Raw genomic sequence first — 19,127 nt, forward strand, 5'->3', positions numbered from 1 at the left:
CATTAATCTGATTTTGTGTGTCTCTAAAGAGATTTTATCAAAATAAAGGTCTTTAATCATCAGGTTTTGCAAACATGAGTTTCATTTATGGATAAGACAAAGCATGTTTCTAATAACATAAATCAGCTTCATATTAATGTTTTAACAAAATAACTGCCATGCACAGTAAATGTACATGATTAGCAGTCTAAAAGGTTAACTGCTCTGGAACTAGAAAGCTATATATACACACTAGTCAGAGACATGCAGTGGTCTTTTCAATTACAGGTGGCCTTGATGTATTTTCATTTGTCCTTCATTGTAACAGTATTACCTGTAATGAACTTATTTTTATTCTTAAAAAAAGGTGAGAGTGTCTTTACTTAAAAGTTTTGTGAACCCCATTGTTTTATATCCAATGCTGCAAAGTTCTCTTGCATAAAAAACTCCAACTGACTTCAGTGACAGGTAGTTCTGCATGATTGGATTACACTGTTTCCTTGCATATATATTCTTGCAGCACACAACTTGCAAGCTGCAAGTATGTTTGTAAGTAAATTTTCATTTCAGTGTTTTCCTTTTTCTTTAGTGTTTAGGATTTGTGTATTGTTTTGTTACTGTTGTGAAGTCCTGCCTCCAAAACTGCATAGCCCTCCAAGTTGTGGCACTAATTATTCTAATTCAATTATTTCAGATACCGGCCTATTCCAGAAGACATACTTTTACGTGCCTTTGAGGTCTGTAACCACAATTTTAAAGCATCTAGTTAAGGGGGAAATAGTTCTGAATCTTGACTCAGTAAGTTTTAAAAGCCAAAAGGTTTTATTTATTTATTTTTTCTTTAGGTTTTAGATGAGAATAAATGCGGACATCTTACTAAAGAGGAGTTAGTCAAATATATGACTGAAGAAGGTAAAGATTTTTGCTAATTAACTTAGAAAACTTATATTTAATAAAAGAATACTCACTTGAGTAAATGCTGCAGAACAAAACCTTTCAGTTGCAACTTCTCCAGAGAAAGGATATTATCTCTTTAACTGTTTGTACTGTGTCATATATACCTCTGGCACTTGAAAAAAAATACAATTTAATAATAATCATGAACAGTTCTTTGAGATGGCATCTGCATATTTCCATTTGTGACAGGCACCCTGATACCACTGAGCTTCCAGAACTTTCTAGAAAATCAGTGCCTAGATGAGCACCATTTTGTGGCATCAAATAGTCAAATTTATAAGAGGTTGTACAGTTTCCAACCAATTCATTTCTTTCCTTTCCTGGCAACCTGTGGATAGAGGGACCTATGTTCCATGTATGAGGAGCTACTTTTTTTTTAACCAAAGATCTTCTGTTAATACGTTATTTAGAACTGTAGGTTGTTTAGGTAGTTTCTGGGGCAATGCACATCTTTCTTGCAGGACCATCTCTCTCCTGGTTCAAGGGCATTATGTCCAATCCATAAGGACCAAATTTAAGCAGTGTATTTTATGCCCTTCCATCTTCCCGGAGTTTGATGCACATATCTGCTGCCTGAAGTGTTTGTATTTGTTGTATGGGTTGTTTGGCATAGCAACTCTTTGCCTTGACTTCAAAAAGACAAACATACTTCACTCCTGACTTTCCAAGGCCTTTCCTTGGTTCAGGGCCCTATTCTCATGCAGGGACACAGTAGCCCCTCATCAGTCTTTAAGCCACCTGCAGCAGGAAAACAGAAGACTTTGGTGCTGCAGTTTGTCCTTTCTCTGGCACAGCTCAGTGGAACACTATGCTCAGTCATTTAGGAGGCCAGCTCTATCATGTAAGTTTCTCAGTGCCAAGACATCCTTACTGCTGTGAACTTGGACAGTGCCTCCTCCCAGACAAGAACCAGATGGTACAGCCAGGGCAATTTCCTCAGTTCTGGAGTCTCTCTTAGCACTGAAGGAGCCTCCAACATACTGACCTCTCTTTGGGTCAGGGTTTTCAGTTGAGTTTGATATTTGTGAAGGTCTAGATTCTGCTCTTCTTTGCCCTCAAGTGTGGGGGCTCAGAGAGGTTCTCCGAACAGAAGGACTCAGTGCCACCACAGAGAGGGAAGAGGAAATATCACAGTGGATCTAGGAATTGTCTGGGTGGATTCGAAATGTTGGTTCCTCTTTCAGGCTCTCCCTCTCTTGGGAGACAGTGATGGTCCATATGTGCCTCTGTTTTTCTTCTTCATGGAAGAGAGCCTTCTTCATGGAAGGGAGACAATAGACTGAGATCTACTTCAGATCTGGAGGATGTAACTGACTCTTTTTCTCAGTGTCTCAGTTCTAGGGCTGCCTGAGTTAGCCTTGATGCTATCCATGGTGGATTTGAGGCACGCAAACATTTCTTGGGATGAGGGAGCAGTGTCTTCTGATAATTTATTTTTCCCTTCAGGCTCCACTAGGAGCTTCTCTCCCACAAGTGTGAATATGCAGACAACACTGTTGAAGAATTACAATTACTGACAACTCTTTCTGGTAGCATGTGGAGTGATTGAAAGCTCAAGCTCTTACAGCATGTCTGAAAACATAAGAGAGATTCCCTAACAGAACAGTACTAGAGAAAATACTGCTCCATCTACAACCTAATTTGCCTTTGGTGTTAAGATCAGTCTATGACTGAATATGTGGGGAAAACAAACTCTGGTAGTTTTAGATGAGAGAATTTTGAACATCTCTAGTGTAGCTGTTTGGAGGAAGAAGTTTAATGCATACAGTGCACTGCTCACCAGAGGGGCGCTCATCCTGTGCAGGGAGAAGGAATAAAATCATTCCTCCAAAGAACCTGTATCTAGTTGGAAAATGTGTTATGCTAATGTAGGAAAGATCTACAGTTCCTTGGACAATCAGAAGCTAATGTTTTTTCAGGGAATCTCCCACCATTTCACTAATTTCAGTGCCGCTCTTCCACCAGTGGTAGCAACTGTGGGAGAACAAGTGTAGACAGGGTACAGCCATGGTGAAAATGGCTGTGCCCTGTCTACATTAGCAGTCCCACTATTACTATCCTAGTTTAGCTGCACTGGTGCTAGTGAAATGGTGGAAGGTTTCCTGGAAGGATGGTGTCCCTAGCCTCTGTTTGCCAGAAGCTGGGAATGGATCACTTGATTAACTGTGTTTCTGTTCATTCCCTCTGGGGCACCGCATTGGCCACTGTCGGAAGACAGGATACTGGGCTAGATGGACCTTTGGTCTGACCCAGTAGGGCCATTCCTATGTTCCTGAAAAAAGATGCTGCCTATAAGAGAATTCATCCTGATTGACTAGAGCTTTTGTTTTGAAATCACTCGCCATTACACAGGGAAGTCCTAGAAAAATGATAAACATAAAATAAAGTGGTTTTGTCATGTATCATTATTTTTATCACCCCTGGGCAAACACTTTTCACAAGGTGACCTTTTCCAGACCTCAAGAAGAACACTGTGAAAACTGAAAGCTTGTCTCTTCCACCAAATAAAATATATTATCTCACCCACCTTGTGTCTCATATCCTGGAACCAACACAGCTGCAACAATACTGCAAGTAACTGGTGTAAGTGAAAGAATTGGGTCCTGGGTCTGCCTGTCTCTGTCTGAGTACCAAAAGGATTTCAAGGGAGAGTCCAGACACTAAGTCTATTGGATAAGGTTGAGTAATATATAGTATCAGGACCAACTGTTGACATTTCTGTCCTCTTGCAGGTGAACCTTTTACACAGGAAGAAATGGAGGAGATGCTGTCTGCTGCTGTAGATCCTGAAACAAATACTGTTCGTTACAGGGATTATATTACAATGATGGTAGTAGATGAAAATTAGGGTTATCCCGTAGAACTAATGAGCCACTTAGTTACACCAGCGTAAATTTGGAGTTAGTCTGGATATACAGTGGCATCATAGAAATCAGAATCTGACACAGCGTTTGTAATTACAGTAAAATCTTCATGAAAGCATTTCCTTGGATTTTGTATCTTTGAACACAAGAAACATTTAAGATGTCTGAAAAAGGGTTATTGAAAGAAGTATTGTACAGGAGATGGGAAAGAGGAGAGATGTATAAGTGAGACACAAAACAGGACAAATAAGAAACAAGAAATGATTTTAGAATTACATTTGAAAAAGTGAGGGGGGGAAGTGGGACTGTTGCAGATCAAGATAGCAAGCAGATCAGTGAGGCTCTTAATATGGCTGAAATTTTAAAGGGATACTATCAATATCAACTTTTATATTTAAAATAACATTTCTATTTTAAAATAGCACTTAAAATTGAAAGTATTTTACAACTCTAATTATCAACATTTATTTTTTGTTTACTTTTTGTATTTTATCCACCTTACGCAATGAAACTAGTCAGTTCCATTTCAGGTTCTCCTTCACCAGTACACAGTATTTTGCTTCAGTTTTAAACAGAGCAGGGAAATCCAAAAAATGCTGCTAATTTAAATGTAAAGTAAAATAAATCATTAAAACATTTCTGTTAATATGGGAATTGACAGAAAAAATGCACCCCTTTTTAACATAATGGAGACCTCACATTTAGATTAACAGTGTGTCTTTTAAATAACAATTATGCTCAATTTTGAATGGAAAGATAATGGTGAGGAAATCAGAAATCTTTGTGTAACAGGGAAATTATAGAAGAACAGTTGAGGAGGCCATTGTGAATAAAGGTTATGCTCTTACAATTTTTTTTACTTTTTATCTCAGTTATTTGTTAAGCATCAACAGTAAGCTTGGTTCTGTATATAATACATAAAGAAAGAAAGGGTCCTTGTTCTGGGAAGCTTACAGAATAAGTATTTTTCACTCGTTTCACCTTTCATCTAAAGATCTCAAAGCACTTAGCATACATTAATTGAGCAAAACTCAGAACATTCCTATATTACGCATATAAAACCTTTTTACAGATGGGGAAACAGAGGCAGTGAGTCATGAAATGACTTGGCCATCTCACACAGTGTCAGTGGCAGAGTTGAGAACAGAACATAGGGTTCTTCTTCGTGTGCTTGTTCATGGTAATTCCAATCAGGTGTGCGTGCACCACATGCACGACAGCCAGAAGATTTTCTCCAGCAGTAGCCATAGGGTTGGCGTGGGCACCCCTGAAGTCGTGCCTTCATGGCGCTCAATATAGGACCCTGCCGACACGCCACCCCATCAGTTCCTTCTCTACTGCCTGTGAGGGCTAGATGGAACTCCCCATTGCTCTTGCCGCGGCAAGCACATGTTCTTCACGGTGTTCTTTTTAGTGTATATAGTAGTACAGATGCCTCCTGACTTATGCAATTGTTCCATTCCAGAAAGCCTTGCATAACTCAAATTTTGCACAAGTCAGAAATGTATATTCATATGTAACGCAATAATTTCCGCAACTCGAAAATCCTATTTCTGGCTTATGGAACTTTTTCTGTAAGTGCAATTTTGCATGAGTCGGGTCTTGCATAACCTGGGGAGCGTCTGTAGAATAGTTCTTATTTGTATAGTTAGTGTAAATAGCTTCATAAGTTTCCTTTGTGGGGCTTCTCCCCCAGACAGTCCCTGGTACCGGGGCATGCCTCTGTCCCCGGAATTTAAGGCTTGTACAGACTGTGGCAGGACTATGCCCAGAAGTGACCTGCACACTTCATGCTTGACTGTTGTAAGATCTGCAGAGGGTTCCGCCCTAGGACCCTAAAGGACAGAGATCAGCGCCTCCGGATTTTGCTCATGGAGGCAGCGCTTCGGCCTCAGTCAAAAACTGGTGTGGGGGAGCCAGCCCCAAGCACCGCTTCCTTGGTGCACAGTGCGCTGGCATTTTCGATGCGTGAGCCGGTGCCGAGGAAGGACTCCTCTAGAGACCCTTAGCACCACCATGGCTCCGCACACAGAACCCTGACCTCTGTGAGGCACTGGTCTCAAACCCTGGTGCCACACAAAAAGAAGAGGTCAGAGAGAGGCTATTTCCCAACCAGGTCTAAGGACCAGGCGGTCGGTAACCCTCCATCCAGTGCCCAATCGCCACGGGTCATGTCAACTCCTGCCCCAGCGGGGGTCCAGTTGAGTCCGGACCCTCATCGCTCACTGATCTCCCACCAAGAAGACCTGCAGCTCCCTTCCATGCTGGAGGCGTTCGAAGCAGCATTGGGCCTTATGGCACCAGCCTCCCCTCCAAGGCAGGTGAGGTCACTGGCAGTGGTTCAGGCCCCAGTGGAATCCATGAACAAGCCGGCGATGATGGCTATGTGAGCACCATCCCTGGTGCATCCCCCCCAGCACTGGCTGCCCTCATGGAGGAGCCGCTCCGGTCTCCCAGTTTGTGGCACCCCATCACTGGCACTGAGAGACTCTGTTCCTTCATGGTTGTCCCAATCAGAAACCTCAGAGTTGGAAAAAGAGTCATGTTCCAGTAGGAGCAGGAGGTGCTGCTCCCACCGAGACCACCATCCCTACCTGGCACCATGGCAGGTCCAGTGGCAAGCTCCTCAGTGGCCATTCTGGATGCCCTCGGCCTATCATGAAAGCCAGGGGCAGAGCCACAGTTCCAGATTGGCATCAGTGGTCTCGGCGTCCTTTTGGCCTCTGCTCACACTTTCGACTCGGGATTTCAACAGTGACCCAGTCGACTTGCATACTAGCATCGATGGTTCTGGCACTGACTGCGGCATCAACAGCTGTGGCTCTGGCATATGGTGACCCTACTTGTGACTCCCCTGGACTAGCCTTGCGACCCCTTTTTGGGCTGCAACCCCCAGTTTGAGAGAGGCTGCACTAGGGGATTCCCCAATAACCCTGAGGTCCAACATGGACAATAATTTCTGGTGGACAGTTTCCGCCGAACAGGTTGTAGATTCTCAGTGACCTTTTGTCTCAGACCTGTATATGCACCCCCCTGCTGGACTCCCTGGTAGTGGATATGGCCAACCAGCGTGAGCGCCAGGGCTACCAGGGGTCTCCCCGAAAAGTCAAGAGGCCAAAAAGTTGGACCTTTTCAGGAGAAAGGTTTACTCGACAGGGTAGTTGCAGTTCTGCATCACTAACCATCAGGCAGTGGTCAGCAGATATAACTTTAATATATTTGAGGCCTTGACAAAGTTTACAAAACTCCTATGTCCGGACTCTCCCATGGAGTTTTCCATGCTAGTAGAGGCGGGTAAACTAATTTCCTGGGCATCTCTTCAAACAGCTTTGGACACAGCAGACATGGCTTTATGCAGTGACTGTGGCCATGAGGAGTTCTTGGCTGCAGGTCTCTGGCCTCCTTTATGAGGTCCATCAGACCATCCAGGACTTCTCCTTTGAAGGTCAGACTTTAGAAAAGACTGACTCCCATCTGCACAGCCTCAAGGACTCTAGGGCCACCCTAAAGTCCCTTGGCCTTCACACTCCTGACAACTAGTGAAGGCATTATAGACCACAGCCCCCGCCAAAGAGTTACCAGCCTGAGAATAGGCAGGAGGGGTCACACAGGAGGAATAAACACTCTAGAAAGAGACCTCATCCCTCCTCTGTCCAGGGCTCTGGCCAATCTAAACCTTTCTCAGGTCAAAAACAGGCTTTTTGAAGGTGCGCATGAGGACGGTGCACCAGTCCAAAAACTGGATCCATCCCACCTTACCTTTTCATCCCGTCAATCCCCTTTCTATTCTGCATTGGCCTATATCACATTGGACCATTCGGTGCCCTCCATGGCAGAAAGGGGATATTCACTCCAATTCTCTGCCTTTCCACCCCGCATCCCTGTCCCTCTTTAGGGACCCTTTTCATAGTGTGGACAGACTCTTCCAGCTGCTAAACCCCGTCCTCCCTGTCCCCAATGGCAAGTTCTTGATTCTAACCTCCTGCCAGCTGCCAAAAATGCTCTCAGTGCCTCTTCCTCAATGAATGCCTGCTCCTGACTTTACTCCCACTTTCCACTGCTCCCCATAAACACTTGTTCATGGCTTCCTGCCAAACAGCTGCAGAACATTAGCATCCACTCCCAGGAGTGGCAGGTTTGTAGAAATTTTGGTGGTGCCAAGAACATACCCTCCCAACTCTGCCCCCAAACTCCACCCACCCACCTGCCTAAGGCTCTGGGAAGGAGTTTGGGTGAGGGGAGGAGGTCTGGGGTGCAGACCTTGGGCTGGGGTAGGGGAGTAGGGTGCAGGACAGGTGAGAGATTGGGCTTATGGAGGGAGTTTGGGTGCTGGATGCAAGCTTTGGTGGTGCAGGAGGGGGTGAGGGGGGCAGGCTCTGAGACTTAGTTTGGGTGCTGGCTCTGAGCTGGGGGTGGGAGTGCAGGCTCTGGGAGGGGGTGGGGAGGTGCAGTGCTTACCTGGGGCTCCTAGGCAGGGCAGGTCAGGAGTCTCCATCTGCTGCTAGCCCTAGGCACTGCCCCTGCACTTGGGGTGGAACACAGACCCACCCTGGCCAGGGGCTGCAGGGAGGGGCTGGCAGCCACGTGGAGCGAGCAGGGAGGAAGCTGCTCAGCTGCGCTGCACTGCCTGTGGTGAGTGGGGGCCATGGGCTGTTTTAAATGGCTTGGGGGATGTGTCGTGGGGCAAGGGAGAGACCTGGCCCCAAACATTGTTGAAGCCAGGCCCCAGGCCAGGAATAGTCCTGGTGCCCAGGCACCACAGGTCCATAGGACTCGCTGCCCATGTCCACTCCCCTTCCCAAAGAGACACATCTTGATTTTCCCTTCTTTTCCTGTAACTTTCATCTGAAGACAAGTGTCCTGCTGAGACCTCCCACAATCCTCCCCAACAAACAAATGAATACAGTGCTACTTTCCACCTGTGAAACCCATGCCCCAGCATTCCAAGTATGGAGGCCTTACTCTAGAGGTATAGTCTAGAAAGCCATCTATACCTCATTCAATGTACATATACTGGCTACAGGCCCCAAAGTACCCCATGCGCCCCAGGTAGAGAGCGACTGGAGCAGATGGGTTTTTCCTCAGGAAAAGCAGAGGTCAATTTTTGCCTTCTCTCTCTTCTCTTGCTTCATTCACCAATTTGTCTGACAACCTGAGAGAGCTGAAACAGCCACTGCCGCACCTCGTCCTCTGCATGTTCAGTTTTAGTGCTGCACCTCATTGATGTCTAGCGACCTGTTGCTGCTGCAATTGCCTGTGCACCGTCTGCCGTCCAGCTTGGGGGCCCTCAGCATTTATATCTCCTGAGGTCAAATCCGACTGACTTCAAAAGGAGTTTGATCTGCACATGGACTTCAGGAATTGACCCTAAGTGATGTACTGGATAATGAGGCACTGAAAAAAACCTTTCAGCTGCTTCAGATGTATTATAGCTAAGGTTACATTTTAGTCACGGGTATTTTAGTAAAAGTCATGGACACGTCACAGGCAGTAAACAAATCCAGGGCCTGTGACCTGTCCATGACTTTTTTTACTATATACCCCTGACTAAAGCTTGGCGCAGGGGGCCCTCGGGAGGGCGACTCTGGGGGTGCTGCAGCTGCCATGGGGGATGGCCCAGGCGGTGCCTCAGGTGCTGGGGAGGGAGGCGTGTCCTGGGGGTGGGGTGCCGTGAGTGCTTTAGGGGGAGTCGCCGCCAGGGCGGGGTGCTCAGGGGAGGGTTGTGGCCTGGGGGAGGAAACAAAGTTTGTAATGTGAAACTTTCATGTAGGAAAATATTAAAATGTTTCTTGCAGAGATAGTAACCCCTTTCCTACTGTGGGCCATAGCAACTGCCTGTGCAGTATAGGTCCTAGGTTCTGCTTTAGTGCATGTGGTCATTTCTCCCGGCTGGGGTTTGCCTAGATTACTATATCAGCCTACTGCTTTCCCAAAGAGATGTTCTGCCTCAGCTCAAGTTGCCGGGGGCTGGGTTTTTGAAGCTGCTGTACAAAGGTTCAATTCCAGGTCATGCCTGAGAGGTCCGTACATATGCTGCTATGGTTTGTTATGCTCCTCTAGGAATAAAAGGATGTTATTTTCAGTAATTAAAATATAGGATGGGCTTAGGAATGATTTATAATTGTCACCTTTTTTCTCTACACAAGTTACTTTGTCGGCATCAAAGTTTTGAGAGATACACTGAACTGGTTTATCTTTTATAAATGTATTAAAAGATTAAGCAAGCAATTATAGAACAAATATAAGTAAAATATATCACAGCTAAATTACAAGGGTAAAAGGCAATAGTACAATTAAGGTTATAATTAAAATATAATCAGTAAGTCCATGGTTCAATTAATCTGGCTCTCCACTCACTACAATTAATAATTAAATCAAATTATAATGAACATGTTATGCAAAACAATTCTCTTAAGGTTTTATAGCAAGATTGAGCAGAGAAGCTGTTCCATCTGTTTTAAGACAGTTAGTCTGTTAAAGGCAGAGGCAATTACTGGCCTTGGTTTTAAGGAAGCTGAAAATTTACAGTGTGGACACATTAAGCAAGTATATTAAGTAAAACAATCAAGGTGAAAACTACAGGAAAAGCTCAAATTTAGTTTCAAAATAACTTTCAGTAGCAGAGCTGAAGCAGAAATTTCAGTTTCAATTAGAATTCAAGGGAACCTCTTTTAAACCTTCAGTTTGCATGGGGGAGTTTCAGTGAGGTTTTGAACCAAAAAGCATAAGAGAAATCTCAGCGAAAGTGTCCAACTTTCACCTGGTTTCACCAATCTGAAACTACCCAATTCTTCATAGTTTCCCCACAGATCCAGGTTCAGGGGAGAACTCACCCCAGGTCTGTCAGATGGTTTGTGAAAAAAACTGAAACCGATGAGTTTCTTCAGGCTTCATTATGAACGTTTTATGAAGTTCAGTTGAGTAGTTAATAATAAACTATTTGTTTATTAACAATTGGGATCAGCAGGGGAGCTCTTGCCGAAACAATCAGTACATGCAGAGTATTCTAAGTGGAGAGGGCCCTTGACTCTGGAACTCTCTTCCCCCATTGGTCCAACAGAGTCAGAGTTTGTTGATTTGCAGGATACGTTGCAAGGCCTGTCTATTTACTCAGGCTGTCTGTTTACTCACCCTAGGGGAGTTGGTTTGAGTCTCAGGATTTTCTTCTGTGAATGAAGTTTGTTTTCATTGGCAGTTTCATCTTAAATCTCGTAATTTATTGTTGTTATTCTTTAATATTTATATTACAGTAGAGATCAGGGTCTTATCGGAATAAGTGCTCTACAAACATATGAAGACATCGTCCCTGATGCAAAGCATTTACAATCTCAGAAAAAAAAAGAAACATGAGGTGTGGGTGAGACAATCAAATAAAATTTTTATATAAATATATTCATTTTTATTTTGTAATTTATATAAACGAGTATCGATTTCTCCCTCTTTCTCCTCAGCCAAGATTGATTTCTTGCAGATGTTATCTAACCATATTGATATTTTAATGTGTGTGGCTTTAAAATTTATGTTTAAACATGCTTTGAAGTGGTGACTGATACATAAAGAACTGTTGGATTCAGAATATGTAGCCATCTCTTTTGCACTAACATGAAGAAAATGCTCTGCCTCTTCATTTTATACTTGTGACATGCTGCCAATATTTCATCAAGAGGTTACCACAAAAGTTTCCCTTCTAGCCTCTGACCAAACCTTGGACTCATGGGTCCATGCACATGCAGAGAAGAGGAGTGAGGGACTGGGGAAGCATTTTGTTTGTTTTTTCGCTCATGTAAAAACATTGATTTTTTTCAGAGCCATAAGTAAAAAGGCAGACAACACATCTTAGCAAACCAATTTACCTGACATGTGCTTGCTGGGAAGGTCTATATTTTTTTTATTCTTGAAAAAAAACCTACAGATTCTCTAGTATAGCACAATGGAAGGTGAGTGGATGTGGAGACTGCAGGAAGTATATGGGAGATAATTTTCTCCAGGAACTATTAAAAAATTGGTGCAATATAGTACAATTCAGAAGCAAAAGCCTTGCTCTTCAAAAGGACTTTTCTGAGCCCCATGGATAAGTTCTCTCTAGCAGAGGTGATTTAGCAGTATTCAGACAGACATTATAAGCCCTGAGCCAGAGGTGTGCCACTCACAGGCAACCAGAGGTGGGTTGAAGACCCTTTCTTTTGTGGGGACATTGGACTGTATACATTTTGTTGGACTCTGTTAACTCGGAACTCAATTGGTGAACCGGCCGGAGGGCCAAGGCCTCAGATCCCCATCACTGAGCCTGGTTGATCCCATGGCTCCTATTATTCCCAGTTGAGCTACTACATGGGAGGCAACCCCACCAGATCCTAGATCTCCACGAGACATGGGAAGAGCCAGACCCACAAACAACCAACATGGTACAATATGTGTTATGTTTGAAGGAAAACTTGGAGACTCTGTGGGCTTTTTTGAGAGAGAACCTATTGACATCTCAGTAGAACCAGGAATGGACCTAAAATAATGGGACCAGGATGTGAAAATTTAAGCCCAGTAGTAGGGTTTGTTGGTGGTGCCAACCTTGAAGTCAAAACTGCGGCAAGTGGCAAGGATCGTTCAAGGCTGTAAAAAGGGCAAGGGCAGTTGATTATGAACTCCGCCATTCAGGGAAGAGAAAAGAGAGATAGGGTGCACCACATGAACCTACTGAAGGCTTGAAAGGACCAAGAAGGCCTCCTCATAATGCCTTTTTCACCAGAACCTGACTCAGCCCACAAGTGACCTTAATTCATTATTCTGGCCCAAACAGAAACAGCAAATACAACAACTAATCAAAGACCCCCTCTTGGTGTTCTTAGCATTTCTAGAACAAACCCACTCAGCCTACCATCAAGTGGATACCAACCCCGAGGCAAAAGAGAATCTAAGACCTGTTCGGCAGAAGTTGTGGGAAACTGTCCACCAGAAATTATTGTCTGTGTCGGACCTCAGGGTTGTTGGGGAATCCCCTAGTACAGCCTTTCTCAAACTGGGGGTCCCAACCCAAAAAGGGGTCGCAAGACTAGTGCAGAGGAGTCGTGAGTAGGGTCACCATATGTCTGGGTTTTCCCAGACAAGAGCTCTTTTTTGTTCCCCCAATCTCCCTCCAGGCAGCCCTCCTGTGGGCTGTAATTCTTTGGTTCAATTTTGCTTGTTGGGTTTAGTGTGCCGGTGCTGGGTGGGGTTAGAGGCCTGTGACATATCGGAGGTCAGACTGAATGATCGAGTAGTCGCTTCTAGCCTTCAACTCTATGACTCTAAAAGCAATGCATTCATCATTGCTAAACTTTAACTTTGTAATTTACCCATTGGCAATGAACATTAGTTGCAGGGACAATAAAAAGGGCAATGTGGGGACACTCTTCCTGTTCTTTCTTTAACTGCAATATTTAGTGTTTGTCTAGTGCTCATGTGCGTTGAGCTGAGACTACCAAGTGCATTTTGCTCAAGCTGTGCTATGAACCAAATCTGAACCATCTTGTGCACTGAGCTTCTGGTGCATCTTGTGCAATGCCGATAAATATCACAGAGCTCAAGCTTTTTGTTTAAACAAGGAAAGTTTATGACTCAGTTTGCAAGGCATTTTTTAAAAAAAACCAGATGGAGTAAAAAATTACTTGTTTATAAATGGCTGTGAGTTATACCACTGTTGGGCAATTCATCAGATTATCAGAATAGCAGGAATAATGATATCCACACAGCATAACAGTGTGAATTTTAAAGAAATACCACGTTGCTGTCCATCTTATAGCTACTGCTGCTGCACTGAGCCTATTTCACTCAAAGCTGCCTATAACTTTCTGTACTGCCACAGCTACCTAGGGGAAAGCAGAGTCATTAACTGACTCAAACGAAAACTTCATTGAATGACACTTAAGGGAACCACGGCCAATAGAAGTTGCAGAGCCAGCACTTGGGTGGAGGCAGCATGCAGAGCCTCCCTGACTGCCCATTGTGCCTAGGGGCTACAGGGACCTGGCAGCCGCTTCTGGGAGTCACGCAGAGCCAGAGCAGGTAGGGAGCCCGAGCGCAGCTCCTTCTCCACCCTCCAAACACCTCCCATATGTCACTGAACAGCTGTTCCCCAGCGTCCAGGAGGTGCTGGGAGGGAGGAGTTGATTAGCAGGGCTCGCGGACCCCTAGGGGTTCGCAAACCCATTTGAGAAAAGTTGTTCTAATGCAAAACCTTAACTGAAATCTCACACCCTCTTGTGTCCAGAAACGGGCACATGGGAATGATACACAGCCCACATGTGTAATGTTATTGTACCTTAATAGAGAAGAGGTCACCAGCAAGATTTTGTATTAAATTTCCCCCCTGACTGTGCAAAAGAAGCCACCCTTGGCACATTTTAAATGAAAAGCTGCATATGTCCTGAAAAGGGCCCTTGTCCACTGATTCCTCCACCTCCCAAAACAGCTTGACAACCATTTCTGGATCCTGGGTCCACTCCAAAGAAATCTGTAGGTCTAGGCAACATGTCTGGTATCTCCTAGTCTAGCTTACCATCTTGCTAACTCCTTCAATTCACAGAAATGGTGTTGCCCTTTGCATATTCTTTGTCTCTCATTAACACACCAGGGTCTTCAAGCTGCCAACAGGCACCTCAGACAAGTTGTAGGGGTGAGTCCCACAATTCAGTCCAGCTCTTTATAAAAGGAGTACATTGTCCACACTGAGCTGGACAGAATTTTTTCCTCCAGGTCTTACTTCAAAGGACCTTCAGTCCCTGAACTTCTTGCCACTCCTGATCATGCCCATATTATCCAGCTATCCAGTACAAATGATCAAATGCAGCCTGGACTTCCTCTGCTCTCAAACGAGATACCAGAGCCCACACAGCAACCTGAAATCAGCTGGTGGCCTACTTGTTGTATACTGACCTCTATCTGACATGTTATGGTAATCACACTGAGAAATAGATGTTGTTTGCTTTGGAAATAGCATGCAGCTGAGTGCCACACATGTCCAGCATGATTTGTACAAGTAAATGGCTTCTGGCCAACTTAACTCCTGAGCAGCAGAGTGTAGAGAGTAGAGCAGAAGGCTAACTAAGAAATGACTGTCATACCGTGGGAAGGTAGTGGGAGGGCTGCTTACACAATTTGTGATGGTTTTACCGGTGGTCTCTGTCCACATGGATGCTGTACAGGTGGAGACATGCACAGTAGAGAACCACACAGTGGTTAGCTTTTCTTGAAGCAAGTCTGCTTGAGGGCCCCAAGCCTAGTGAAGGGTGAGTTTTAGTGTCTCCTGTAACGGGGGAGGGCAAAAAGGACTGCACGACCCAGATTCCGCTTGTGGTCTCGCAGGATTTGGCACAGGATTTGAAGTCACAAGATACTGCAGGATTTGGTAGGAGATTTGGAGCTATGATAGAAGCCCTCCATTCAGGGCCACTTCCCGTTTGCTGATTGCCAGCAGTCAAAGAGGACCAGAGCCACACAAAGCACATGGGTCATAGGCAGCAGTTTGGCAGTGACCAAACCTGCTTGATAATGCAAGGCACATGGCTGGCTGCCGGGCTAGGACCAAGACCCAATGGGGTAGCAGGACTGGCTAACAGACCCTTTGCAGCCGCTTGATGCAGGGGGCCATGTGTTGCCTATCTCAGACCAAGAGGTAATTAGAATGGTCAGGAAGGAGAAAGAAAAGAACAAGAGGCCACAAAGGGAACTGTGTCCTAAGTGGCCAGGGATTGAGCAACTCATGGAGATGATGCAGTCTATTTCTGATTGTTTTCAGGACTCTGAGCCAACGGTCAAGCTCAGCATGAGACACCCTAGTCCCTACAGCAGGGTAAGTTCACAGTTAGGGACCACTGGGAGAGTAGGGGGCAGGCCCTGGAGATATGACTACCTCAGTGGCTGTAATTGGAATTCAACACACTCCCCCTAGTGAGGCTGCATGGTCTCAGGCTCTCTGATGGGAGTGATGAGTGGGGCTCCGGGGGGCTTTGGGGTCAGGCCTATGGGTGAACACAAGGGAGATATGAATGAGAGGTCATGGAACACATCGTGTCTGCATGAATAGGGTAGGAGGCCCCCCAATGCACAGAGTCCCTGCAGCTGCTGGCCCTCCAACCATCCCAGAGCACCCACCCCCACCCCACAGCCTTTATTGCGGCAAACCAGCAGTCTACTACGTTGGTCTGAATGCAATCTCACAAGCAGCTGCTTCTGCTTGGTTGGGGGCTTATCTTCCCCAGTTAACACATGAGAACCTATGGTGGGGAGAATATATGGACATATTTTACCTGCTGTTCAGGGAACTTATACTGGAAGAGGCAGGGCCGGCGCTACCATTTAGGCAGCCTAGGCAATCGCCTAGGGCGCCAGGATTATTTGGGGGGGGGCGGCATTTTGCCGGGGGGGCGGCAGGCGGCTCCGGTGGAGCTGCCGCAGTCATGCCTGTGGCAGCTCCACTGGAGCTGCGCGATCAGCGCGGGGGGCGGTGAAATGGCCATGCGCCTAGGGTGCGAGAAACCCTAGCGCTGGTCCTGGGAAGAGGGGGCTAAGGCTGAGAGGAGGAGAACAGATAGGATAAGGCACCACAAAGTAGAGAGGATTTGGAACAACTGGCTTTTGGCCTGCATCACGTACATTAGGTGATGGGACAGCTATGCCCAGCAGCTTATGGGCCCATGCAGAAGTATTTAGCTATTATAGGTAGGGTGTATGAAATGCCTTTGCAGGCACCTCATGTCTCTTGTATGATGAGCACTTTAGAATGAGGGCAGACCTATAGCCCTGCCTGTGCTGGAACAAAATTGCTCTAGAACTGTGGCTGGAGTGCATGGCTTGGGGGAGGGGAGAGCCCTTTAACAGGCTCTCATACTGATAACGGCCATATACTGGTAAAGTTGGGGTGAGATTGTGAAAGGTGGGAGTAGGCTCAAGGCACCGACGCCTGGCCAGCCGAGGCTTTTGTGCTGAGAGTGCAATGAGACAGGGAAGAGCTTTCATGAATGCAGACACTGTGGAGGAAGGCACATGCCTTCAGTCCGGCTGCGTTTTAAGCACACCTTCCTCAGGGGTCCTGGGCAACAGCCCAAAACTAAGCAGAATGGAGGTGGGGCCAACATGGCTGAAAAAGGCAACGTCTCCAATTAACTTGGGTGGTTTAGCCGCCTTTTAAAGGAACTACCCAAGAAGGAGGATTCTGTATATTTGTGGGAGGGTTTGTTTAGAGTTTCAGGATCCAGTACAAAGTGGAGAGGCATGACAGCGATGAAGGAAGACCTAGTGACCAGGCATCATTTTGTCATTCACTATGACAGGGTGGAGGGATGTTTACATGCTTGAGACTGACCTGCAAGTCCACTGGAACTAGCGAGTGGGATATGTTTTGACTTGTATTTCAAGGGTCATTGGTGTGCCCATGAGTGGCCCTGGGAGAGGAAGGAGTCTGGAGTTTTGAAGGACATCATCTTCCTGGAGTTCTCCCCCATGCTGGTGGTGGTCACCATCTGGGCTGGGGAGTTCACCAAACAAGAGCATCAGGTGTTGGTGGGACAATCAAGTGACTCAACAGCCACTTGATGAGGGTCTGCTGTTCTTGCACAGAGACCATTCCTTCCTAACCAAAGTCCAGTTTGTGGGAGTGTTTAGGAGAGGGCTGTCATTCTTGGGTTTGCCACTTGTTCCATATAGGGTCCGCAATAGGGCTGCCCAGTTGGGCTTGGGTATATGAAAGATCCAGGCTATAGGATACTCGCAATCCAGAGCCTATAAGTCACATGTGCACCTGCCTGATGGAGGACTTGTTAGCTGAAATGCCTGACACCATCGTTATCCAGCAAGAGGAGAACAAGCTGGAACATGCTCTGGGCTCGAACTGATTTGGAAGACTAAGCAGGATACTAGACTGGCAGACGTGTGTCCAGGTGTGGGGATAGTATGGTCAGAGATGCTGATCCACAGGATTTGGTGGACGATTTGTTCCTGGATGATCTTCGTATTAAGCTGGCCAAGCTCTTAGATAGCCTGTGCGGGGTGAAGGCAGCCAAGCAGATGCTAACGCTTCCTTGTGCCAGGTGCCCAGTGCAGGAACTTGCTGATTTACAGATCAAAAAGGTAACATAGTGGCATCCCAAGGGCATCTCGTTATGAGGTGGGGGCATTGTGTCTGAACCCCTGGGGACAAATGAGAACCAGGAGGCAGGACACTACCCAAGGAGGGTCAGGGGAAACCACTGCACCAATGTGCTTGTGATGGTGGTGCTGGTGGGGGGGATGATGTCTCCTCTCACCTCAACCCCCAAAAAGGGGAGGAAAGTTAGAGGATGATTGGGGGGGTGTGATGATTGGCTCCCCCTAAAGTAAGAGCCACCAAGAATTGACAAAGGATCAATGGGGTGTAAGTGACTGCAGTGGGCTCTCCCCCAATGGGAACCTTGGATGTAATTTGACTTATAAAGTTGTGGCCTGGCAAAAACCCATACCACATGGCCTTGTTTTCTTCTCTGCAGTGAGCACACCCATAAATGATGGCTGTAAAGTCTATGCACTGTTGGAAATCTTGAGTGTGGACAAGTTGTATCACAAGTGTGCTGGGGGACAACGGCTTGCATGCCAAATTAAATTTTATAGTGTAGAGCAGGGGTCAGCAACCTTTCAGAAGCGCTGTGCCAAGTCTTCATTTATTCACCCTAATTTAAAGTTTCGCGTGTGAGTAATACATTTTAACATTTTTAGAAGGTCTCTTTCTATAAATCTATAATATATAACTAAACTATTGTTGTATGTAAAGTAAATAAGGTTTTAAAAATGTTTAAGAAGCTTCATTTAAAATTAAATTAAAATGCAGAGCCCCCTGGACCGGTGGCCAGGACCCGGGCAGTGTGAGTGCCACTGAAAATCAGCTCATGTGCCACCTTCGGCATGAGTACCATAGGTTGCCTATCCCGGTGTAGATGAATCCTTAAACGTGCCTCTGGATTAGAATAAATAACCTGGATTGATAATGAGAGTTCTGCCTGAGTAAGGTGTGCATTAGAATTCTGTGTGTTGCATAAGAAAAAATACATCTTCTGTTGTTATACTGTATGTAATATTCCCTCACTTGTGTGGGACATGGCCTCAAGGCACATGAATTTTGTAGTCCTTTAACCTATATTCCATGAGGCAATGCTTCAGAAATCGAACCTGAATACATAGTTTGACTAAGAGCAACAGCCTAACTTCATTGGAATGATCCATAAAAACATCATGCAGTGCATTTGCACCAAAGAACACAAATTGGCATCCCTCAAGACTGATTTACAAACTCCTTGTTAGTACTTCTAATTCAGACGTAAAATA

The 19,127-nt window shown here is 45.6% G+C and overlaps 1 protein-coding gene across 1 annotated transcript in view; it reads left to right on the forward strand.

Annotated features, from left to right (window-relative positions):
* EFCAB2 (EF-hand calcium binding domain 2) overlaps positions 1-4,629 on the forward strand; it is a 41,364-nt gene extending 36,735 nt beyond the window's left edge. Inside the window, exons 5-7 of the mRNA XM_030554276.1 lie at positions 674-716; positions 825-891; positions 3,669-4,629. Coding sequence (XP_030410136.1) covers positions 674-716; positions 825-891; positions 3,669-3,784 — 226 coding nt within the window. The 3' untranslated portion in view covers positions 3,785-4,629. The remainder of the gene's footprint in view (positions 1-673; positions 717-824; positions 892-3,668) is intronic.
* Positions 4,630-19,127: the final 14,498 nt, after the last annotated feature.

The sequence above is a fragment of the Gopherus evgoodei genome, chromosome 3, assembly GCF_007399415.2.
Source record: "Gopherus evgoodei ecotype Sinaloan lineage chromosome 3, rGopEvg1_v1.p, whole genome shotgun sequence".
In the NCBI taxonomy this organism is placed as follows: Eukaryota; Metazoa; Chordata; order Testudines; family Testudinidae; genus Gopherus; species Gopherus evgoodei.